The 10,614-nt window shown below is 38.9% G+C and overlaps 1 protein-coding gene across 2 annotated transcripts; it reads right to left on the reverse strand.

The window, feature by feature from the left end:
* Positions 1-6,707: 6,707 nt before the first annotated feature.
* Positions 6,708-8,593, reverse strand: LOC309505075 (lysozyme g-like). Of its 2 annotated transcripts, none has more exons than XM_082178460.1 (5): positions 8,456-8,593; positions 8,218-8,334; positions 7,911-8,107; positions 7,219-7,357; positions 6,708-6,916 (listed from the first exon to the last, which is right to left on the reverse strand). In XM_082178460.1, the coding sequence occupies exons 1-5, from the start codon at positions 8,457-8,459 to the stop codon at positions 6,783-6,785; spliced, it is 591 nt and encodes a 196-aa protein (XP_082034586.1). In that variant the 5' UTR covers positions 8,460-8,593; the 3' UTR covers positions 6,708-6,782. The 2 variants fall into 2 exon arrangements, with proteins under 2 accessions (XP_082034586.1, XP_082034587.1); XM_082178461.1 differs by having other exon boundaries at positions 8,218-8,301; positions 8,456-8,581.
* Positions 8,594-10,614: the final 2,021 nt, after the last annotated feature.

Below are 10,614 nucleotides of genomic sequence, written 5' to 3' on the forward strand. Positions count from 1 at the left end.
AAAACACGGGTTACAGGTTGCCTGGAACGCGGCATAAGTTAGCGATCTGTCTAACAGTACTGTTTAATATGTTATTAGATAGAACTGTTATAGAAAGTACACAGTATATGAAAAAAAGGTTATTAGCCTATGCCGTGTGGTTGATGTCCAGTGTTGGTAGCTGGGCAGATAAACATAATCATGTTTGGCTTGGTCCCCTCAAAGTTGCGTTGGATTTTCTCTTCAGCATAAAGGTTTAGAGACCCATCTATCACTGTTTTCCATGTTTGTATAGTTCGTTTATGGAGTAAATATATAGGCTATAATCTGTGTGTTTACATATAGCTGTTTTAAAAATGGCGGGTGTGTTTGGTCAATCAGCGTACACTACCGTCACGGGTAGTTCCTATAGTGCTGGTTTAGACCCTACTCTGAAGTAGGACCTAAATTAGTTCCTCAAATGGAATTCCTAGAACTAAAATCGTTCCTAGTTCCTGCGGTGCGAACACGCCGACATCCGGGTACTTTAGCCAATAGTTCTAGGAACTGTGAAAAGGTTCCTCCCGTCGGAAAGCGGCTATTATCTATATGGGCGATTTTCGGAACAATCTCTGATAGTTTACGTTTCCTCATTTTTTCCCTATATGCAGTTATATGCAGTGTATGAGATGATTTCCCCTCTTAAGTACGCCTTCATAGTTTCCCAAAGGAGGGATGCTGAAACATCTGAAGACTTGTTGGTTAATATAAACAAATCTATCTGATTAGACACAAATTCCGCAAAATGCTCATCTGACAACAAACGGGTATTTAAACGCCACGGTGGCGTGTGCCCTCAAGTTCCTTAACACAAATCTTCATACTAACCGGGGCATGGTCTGAAATAACAATAGCGTTGTATGAGCATAACTCAACTGAAGAAATTAACCTGTTATATCAAAAAAAGTCCATCCGAGTAAAAGTATGATGAACCTGAGAAAAGAAAGAGTATTCTTTCCCAGACGGGTTAAAAAAAAGGCCAAGGATCCGAGACCTTAAACTCCTCCATAAAAGACTAAATCACCTTTGCAGACTTTGATGGTGTATTATGTCTAACAGAGGAGCGGTCGAGTTTGGGATTAATCCAGCAATTAAAATCACCTCCCAAAATAAGATGTTGAGAAGAGGTATCAGGCAGTACAGAAAATAAATGTCTAAAAAAAATTATCGTTATCCCTTAGGCGCATAGACATTGGCGAGAATAACTGGAAAATTACTGATTTTACCTGTGACAATGACAAATCTCCCATTGGGATCTGCTATGACATCAGAGCACACAAAAGGAACTGATCGGTGTATAAGAATTGCAGCGCCCCTGGCTTTACCCTGAAATTTGGAGTGAAATACCTGCCCAACCCATCTTCTCCTTAACAATAGGTGGTCGTGAATTTTAAGATGTGTTTCTTGAAGATAGACAATGTGGGCTCCTAAATGTTGGAGGTGATGTAATATCTTTCTACGCTTAACGGGATTGTTCACTCCATTACAGTTCCAACTAACAAATGTGAAACTCCTTCCACTTAGATGTTGCGTCATTTTAGGTTGTGTCATACACGATATGGATCAAATTTTGAATGTGAAATAATTCTTTACTGTGAAACTGACAAAAATTGAGCGGAGACCAAAGAAAAAGGAAGAGAAGAGAGAGAAAAAACACACAAAAAAAACAGCAACAAGACCCCTTTTCTCCCACTCGATTGAAAATATTTGCATAATACCGCCCAAATGCATAAGCAAAGAAAGAAGGCGTGGCTTCAGTTGTCGTAGTAGTGTTGTCACCGCCATGTCATGTGATGCTGTGTGTTTCTATGCGAAAGCAAAAGCGGCACTTTATTTAGCCTACCGAAAGTGGCCGCAATTAGGAATCAGTGGTAAAGATTTATTTACAACACTGTTCTAGAACAGTACAATCCAAATGTTCGTGTGTGTGCAGCGCAATTTACGGAGGACAGTTTCCTGAATCTAGGAGAGTACAAGGCGGGCTGTGCACAAAGGCTATAAAAAAATTAAAAAACACTTCTGAATCAGAGCCTGTAAGTATGTGTAATTATTTGTTAAGGTATTTGCTATTGACTGTTCAAATGCGGAGTTTTGTGCAATATAGAGTAATAATAATAATAATAATAATAATAATAATAATAATGCATTTTATTCATAGGCGCCTTTCTCAACACTCAAGGTCACCTTACAAAAGCAACAATAAAACACTCATTCCATTAAACAAGCAATCATAGAAAACTGGCAATAAAATAACATGATAATACTATTAATAATAAAAGAACAAGAGGAAGGGTGGGGTCATTACAGTCAAAACAAATAAAAAATTAAAGACAGTAAGCCTGTCTGAAAAGATGGGTTTTTAAGTGAGTTTTGAAAATGGTTATGGACATGGAGTGTTGAATGTAGTGGGGCAGAGAGTTCCAGAGGTGTGGGGCTGAATAACTGAAAGCTCTAAACCCCATGGTAACCAGACGAGCATGTGGGAGGATGAGCTGAATGGAGGAAGAGGACCTGAGAGAACGAGTGCGTATCTTGATATGGAGGAGCTCAGTGAGATACTTAGGGGCAGAATTGTTGATAGCTTTAAAGGAGCTGTATGTAAGATTGTGGCCAAAACTGGTACTGCAATCACTTTCAAATTACTGTAGAGCGGTGTATCCCCTCCCCCTCCCCCCTGACTCCAGGTTGCCAGATAGGCTGCAGGATCCTGCAGGAACGTAGGCTGTGTGTAGCTGTGGTAACTAGAGCAGAGCTGGCAACCCGGGTGCCGAAACACTACTGACTTCGTGATTGGTAGATAGGTGGAGGGTGGAGCATCAGGCCAAAACACAACATGACAACATCAACATCAGTTGAGGGCTGCAACTTCACTTTTTAAATGACAATATCCTGGCCGGACTACTGTTGTCAGTGATAGAAGTATTTGAAATGAACATGATTTCTTAATGTCTAGTGACATATCAGGGCCATTTTATGATTAATTGAAATACATTTCTTACATACAGCTCCTTTAAATGTAAGGAGGAGAATCTTATAAATTATGCGGTATTTGAAGGGGAGCCAATGAAGTTGCTGCAGGATTGGTGTTATGTGACTGATGGAGGGGGTTCTGGTAATGATACGGGCAGCAGAGTTTTGGACTAGTTGTAGTTTATGGATGGATTTGTCAGGTAGACCATAGAGGAGAGAGTTGCAATAGTCTAGGCGAGAGGTGACCAGGGTGTGAACCAGAATTTCAGCACTGTTGGGGGAAAGAGATGGGCGTAAGCGAGAGATGTTACGTAAATGGAAATATGCTGACCGAGTGATGTTATTAATGTGGGACTGGAATGACAGAGTGCTATCTATGATGACACCCAGACTCTTGACCTGAGGGGAGGGGAACACAGATGAATTGTCGATGGAGATGGAGAAGTCATTTATTTTAGATAGGATGGATTTAGTGCCAAAAAGGAGGAATTTTTTTTTTGTCACTGTTGAGCTTGAGAAAGTTAAGGGAGAACCAGGATCTGATTTCCTGAAGACAGTTGGATAGAGAGGTGGGAGGGATGGATGTGGTGGGTTTAGTGGATAGGTAGAGCTGGGTGTCATCTGCATAGCAATGAAACTGGATGTTATGTTTACGAAAAATATGGCCAAGAGGGAGAAGGTAGATAATGAACAAAAGGGGTCCAAGGACAGAACCTTGGGGAACACCAGAGGAAAGGGGGGTGGAATGGGATCTGAAAGTTTTAAGTTGTAAAAACTGAGTACGGCCAGAAAGATATGATTTAAACCAGTGCAGGGGTGTATCAGATAATCCAAGGGAAGCTAGTCGGTCGATGAGGATGGTGTGGGAAATGGTGTCAAAAGCCGCACTCAGGTCCAGGAGGATGAGGATTGTTAGAAATCCAGAGTCCGGTTATTGGTCATTGGTTATTTTAACAAGAGCTGTTTCGGTGCTATGAAGGGGACGAAAACCTGATTGGAACTGTTCATAGAGACTATTGTGGGTGAGGTGGTCATGAATCTGAGAGGCAACTGTTTTTTCCATGATTTTTGAAAGGAAGGGGAGGTTGGAAATTGGGCGGACATTGTTGAAGTTGCTGGGGTCAGCTCCAGGTTTCTTGAGAATGGGGGTTATTGCAGCTGATTTGAGGGGTGATGGAACAATACCAGTGATAAGAGAGGAATGGATAATTGCAGTTATAAGAGGGGTCAGGGAGTGAATGCAAGCTTTAACCAGTGTAGTCGGGAGAGGATCAAGCAGGCAGGTTGATGGTTTAGATTTGCGGACAAGGTTGGTTATTTCAGCAGCAGAGGGGAGGGTAAAGTCAGAGAAAAAATGACAAGAAGTTATTTGAAAATCAGAGGATAATTTGAGGGGTGAGATCTGATGGGGTAACTGTTGATGTATACGATCAATTTTAGTAGTAAAAAATGTCATAATAGAATTACAGGAGTCAGTGGAGTAAAAATGAAGTGGGAGAGAATCAGGTGGACGTAGTGTTTTATACACCAGTGAAAAAAGTGCTTGAGAGTTACCAGAGCCTGATCTGATTAAATCTGTATAATAGTTGGACTTTGCAGTAGAAAGAGAATCTTTATAGGAAAGTAAATGGGTATAAAACATTTGTTTGTGGATGGTCAAACCAGTTTTTCTATAGAGGCGTTCCAGTTGGTGACCTCTGGCTTTCAGTTGACGATGTTCAGAAGTAAACCAGGGTGCAGATTGGGAAAAGACAACAGTCCGTGTTTTTAATGGGGCCAGGGTATCGAGGAGATGGTGTAGTCCACAACTGTAGTGACTGAGCAGTTCATCAGGGGTGGATGTGAAGTCGATATTGGGAAGATTGGCAATACCAGAGTCTAAAGCTGCTGGGTCAATGGACTTGATGTTGCGAAAAGAGATTGTACGTGACAGTTTCGTTTTGAGCAGTGTCGCCTTAGCATTAAATGAGATAAATTTATGGTCAGAGATGGGAAGGTCAAATGCAGTACAGTTAAAAGGAGTGACACCAGAGCAGCAAAGTAGATCCAAGGTATGGCCTTTTGAATGGGTGGGGAAATTAATAAACTGCTGCAAATCAAAACTATCAAGGCATGATATAAAGTCTTTTGAGAGGTAGTTATTGCCATTATGAATATGGATGTTAAAATCACCAAGAAGAATAACATTAGGGGAGAGAGGTGAAATAAGTGTAAGAAAAGCAGAAAATTCATTGATGAATTCTGAATTGGGCTTAGGTGGACGATACACAGTGGCTACAATGATAGGGGATGGACCATTTAGTTTAATGACAAGAGACTCAAATGACTGGTAGAGTGGCACAGAGACAGGTGAGACTTTCCAGCTCTCGCGATAGATTATCGCGAGACCTCCCCCGCGACCTGTAGCGCGGGGGTTTGACAGCTGTAAACAAACCTGGGGGGAGTTGCTTCGTTCAACTGGGAAAAGTCATTTGGTTGCTGCCAAGTCTCTGTCAGACTAAAGAAGTCATATTTGCGGTCATTAATGAGATCCTGGAGAAAAAGTCCTTTGCCCGAAAGTGATCGGATGTTGTATAATCCAAAATGGAGATCACTAAAGTTGTTCTTGTGAGAGACAGAGCTAGCATTAGCAGACCTGGGTAGACTGGTTAGCACACTATGGTCCACCCTCCTGCTGGATGATCATAGTTGACGGCGAGATGAGGACCAGAATGAGTTGATTGAAGTGGAGGCATTGATGTTGAAACTCCGTCGGGACCCGCGATGAAAATATCTCCGACGAGGTATGCGAGCGTTTTCCGGACCAGAGTGCAGCGTCGATTGTAGAACTGCTGAGACAGTCGGATTGAAGCAAAGTTTGAGAAGCTCAGCAGCCGAGTATTGAAGGAACTTGTCAGGAGAAGCGCAGCAGTCCACATGAGTATCGCTGACTTGCTGATCCACATTCTGGCTCATACAGCAAGGTCAGGTAGAGAAGCAAAAGAGCCAGGTGTAGCTGGTATGAACGCAGCAATCGGTGACAGTATATCAGAGCAGCGGCAGTGAGTCGCGCCAGCGTTCACTTCCGTTCCCTAGCTATTCAAGCTAGTAACCTAGTAACACAAATGTTTGTCGTTCCACTGATCAAAAGTGCAGAGATGATTTATGTTTACAAAAAAGTGTATCCTCTTTTCTCCTCATAACTTGTGGTGAAAAGATGACAAATATAGATGCACTATGTTTTCTCTTTCACACTGTAATTCTCCACAGCTGAAGCTGAAGCTTGCGACTATGGTAAGGGCTGGCCAATCAGAGCACACCACACTTTTCGGAAAGTAGAAATCTTCACGTTTTAGAAAGACTGGGCATAGAGAACCTAGAGTATGTGAAAAATATTATTATTATTTTTTAACATTAAAGCATGTTAACATATTCTATTATACCCAATATACAAAATAATGATCTTTGAAAACAGCATCATATGACCCCTTTAATTAAACATCATGTAAAAGTGAATGGCATATACGGGACAAACAACACCTAATAAAATCTAGTACGCCGTCAGGGTGACACTGCGACAATCCAGATTGGAATAGTTGCACACGTGCTTCGGACAAATTCATGATGAGGCTTTCCACATAACGTAAAAAGTCAGACGTCTTGTTCCCTTCTCAGACGTTTTGTGCTTTACAGAGAAGAAAGGCTGTTCATTAAATTTATGTTACATAAAAGACACATGCTCAAATGAATAAATGACTTTAATTTCATTCCCCAAAGTACAGAAAAACAGAATACAGAACAGTGAACAGTGTTCTTCAGTAACCCTTGCTTTTGAACCACTGGGCTCGGGCCACAACATCATTGGAGTAATCACCGCCTGTGGTGCCCACATCCATGCGCTCGTATGTACGGACGTTTTTCACACCTGCGTTGTAGGCTGATATTCCCCCTGGAACAGATATTATAAAATGACACATGAAACACTCGCTTCAAATCAAACTAGGCAATAACATACCATTTACATTTATACTCTGCAAAGTTAACATTACTTCTAAAACCTTTGTGAAATCTTCTAAATGTACATTTTACAGTTAAATTCAACAATCCAATTAATCAATAAATCAATAAAAATCTTAAAAACTGGAAAAAACAAGACCTTGTGTACTTATCCACTAATTGTAAATTAATCAAAGTTTTAATTAGAGTTAATTTATGGATAATCTGAGATACGAGTGTATCCTAACCCTATACCTTTAAAGCATTGCTCTTGGGTCCACTGGGGAAACTTTGCTTTAATTTCTTTAATGAAGCCAATGAGTATCTCAGTTCCTTGGGTGACATGTTCCTCACTGTCCCATGCACCTACTAGCTTGTGGTAGCGTTTGTCAACCTGAAAAAAAGAGAGAATAACAACTAAACAGGTTACAGATTAATAAATTGGGTCAACATGTGGCAAATTAAGGAAGCACTGCAGGGGAACTGTTGCTTTGAAAAGGGAAGTTGGGAAAATCAAGTTTACACAATAATTGAAAAAGCAACAACCCAACATCATCTTTTTATGTAACACAAGTCTTCGGATTTACTCATTAGGTGGAGTCATGGCCTGACAAACTGTGTACATGCTTTGATATGTTGAATTCATGCGGTTGATATTGTGTTATTTCCCAGTCCCTCCCAACTAACCAAACATTTTCTCATTAACTGGCCACAAAAAGACCAAAGAATGCTCATTATTTTTAGGTTCCTTAATGCAAAACAATATACAATATTAATGCTTTCTTAAAACTTTGCATGTATTGTCTCTGATTAGTATTTTCTGATCTAGTTTAAACACCCTAAATGTCATCTTATGTGCACTTGCACACCGTATATCCCTCATACTAAGATCTCCCTGTCCTGGAGTTATTGTTTTCAAATAAACTAGATCTATACCTCTAACCAACCTGCATGAGACCAAAGCCATTGCCATGGTCGCCCCACCCATCCTCCAGAGCGGCTCCGGCTCTGGACTCTCTGGATATGATCCCTGCGATCACAGCCGGGTCCATCTGCTTTGCTCTACCAACTTTAGTGATTATACTCTTGTATTTCTCCATGCGGGCCAGATCATGCTCAGCCAGCTTTTTGGAGGCTTCAACACCTTTGAAAAGAATAAATCATTGTTAATATAAAATGCAATAAGGTGCATATATATATATATATATATATATTGGTAAAGTTTGGTTACTAGACACAGTTAGTCAGTCATACCCTTTACGGTTAGTTTATCCTGTTTTGCTGTCACCTCTGAAGCACCGGTGGTGTCTATTTTCATGATGTCTCCATAAATGCATGCTAGAAAAAACATGGCAAGTATCGTCTGAAGGCCTTTAAAAAGTCAATAAATAATTGATTTACAAACAGAACATTAATGTAATTAGCCTGCTAGGCTACTATTAGTATCACATTAAGTAAGGTATTATTTAGCATAACATATTATTTGTCTTACCCATGATGACTCGAAAATGTTGTGAAAAAAACTAAACAAAACAATCAAGACCGCTGATCTGTGTGAACTTGTGATCGTAGTTGAACTGGTTTCTCTTTCTGTTTTCGCAGTTCTTCTGTGAAGGTGGGGCAAAATCAACTGCTGACATTGTGGAATTCCCTTTTGTTTAGTCACCAGAGACGGTTTGAAGATATAAGGTTTCATTTGTTACCCCTTTTAGTTAACATGAACTATACGTCTACAGAATTTATTAGCTTATCTTATCTTATTGAAAGCATATCAGCTAATCTTAGCTATAAAGTTTAGCAAAAAAAAAAAAAAATTCTTAGCAAAAGTTGTTAACATTAGTTCATTCCCTGTGAACTAACATGAACACAAGCATTTTTATTTAGTAAAAGGTTAATAAATGCTGTAATTACTCGTTGTTGGTTCACGTTATAATGCATTAACCAAACATCTATGGAATAGAATTAGGTTACAATCAATACACTTTTGGCATTGCATAAGACCTGCGTAAATTCCGCCACAATGCAAAAATAATATCATTATATTCAAATGCAGCATGCACTGCATTGAAAAGACAATACAGGTGATTTTGCTTTCAAATTTAAAATGCAGAGATTAAAACGCTTTTCCAAACAAATAGGCTGTAAGATAGCCTACATTCAATGTTGTCAACCTCGGGATATCTAATATTTTATATGTAGTACTGTATTACTCAATTTTTTCTCTCGGATCCCAACCCTGACTACAGTAGACAGACAAGAGAAAAACGTGTACTGCGCCTTTAAGGGCAGTCCCACTGTGATCGCAGCCAGTCGAAAACCAGGAAGCAAAACAGAAAACACTGGAAGTAGCTGGACATGTTACAACATAAAATAAAGATGCAGATGCGATAGTATTGACTTTAAACTATATCACTTTATTAAATACACATATATTAATATAATGTTTGATGTGGTTGTTTGTTTTCATTTTACACGTTTCGGAGCAAGCTGTGTTTGCAAAAGACAGCAAAAAGTTCAACATTTTGTATCTACTTGCTGATGATTTGAGACCAACTTTAGGTTGCTACTCTGATCCAGTGGTCAAATCACCAAACATCGACCAGCTTGCATCTGTGAGCAAAGTAGCCTATACATTGATTATTATAAATATATCTAGTCAGTGAAAGAGTGCAAGCATGTTCGTTCGTCTAAGATAATTCTGTATTTTCAGCTTCAGAATCATGAATATTTTTCTTTTGGTGTCACTATTGTCCTGTGAATTAGGTTACCAGCACTTCGTCCAAGCCTATTCATTATTAACACCCACAATGTAAAACCAAATTCTGCATTTTAATCAACAGTTAATTTTTTGTTAACCTTTTACCATATGTCTTGGAGTATGGTTAAACCATTATTTAATCTCGTGATCTCTCTCACTTTTATACAATTCTGACACCTGCTGGTTAATCCTTTGAGAGCTTCTTGTGTTTCTAAGGTCTGTGTGCAAATTAAGTAAGTAAAATAATGTAATTAAAAAATAAATGGTAAAGAAAATGCTGTTAGACATTATACTCAAAGGGATAGTTCACCAAAAAAGTAAAATTCTGTCATCATTTAAATCATTTACCCTCATGTTGTTCCTAACCTGAATTTCTTTATTCTGTTGAACATAAAAGAAGATATTCTGAAGAATGTTTGTAAGTAGACAGTTGATGGCACCCACTGACTTCCATTTTGGGTGAAATATCCCTTTAAGTTAAAGCATGGATCACCTTCAATGTAAAATATTTAATATAGAAAAATTACCCACATTTAAATATAATGAACAAATTGTGAATATTTAATTTCTAATTGTAAAGTTCATGAGAGCTGATTCAACTTGTTAGCTTGATAAGAAAAGGACAAAAATTAAGTTGCATTTAGTGAGTTACAAATAAGAATCTATTATTGTAATGTTTATTTCCTATGGAAGCTTGTTTCCACCATAGAATAAAACAATTAAAAAGTGCAATAGTGATTTTTTTTTTTTTTTTTTATCTCACAATTCTGACTTTCTTTTCTCCACAGTATCTCACTATAGAGACAATTTAGTGAGATAAACTCAGAATTGTGAGAAATAAATACAGAAATTGTGAGTTTATATCTGGCAATTCTCACTTGTTTCCACCTCGC

The sequence above is a fragment of the Leuciscus leuciscus genome (genome assembly GCF_965113295.1).
Source record: "Leuciscus leuciscus genome assembly, chromosome: 8".
Classification (NCBI taxonomy): Eukaryota; Metazoa; Chordata; class Actinopteri; order Cypriniformes; family Leuciscidae; genus Leuciscus; species Leuciscus leuciscus.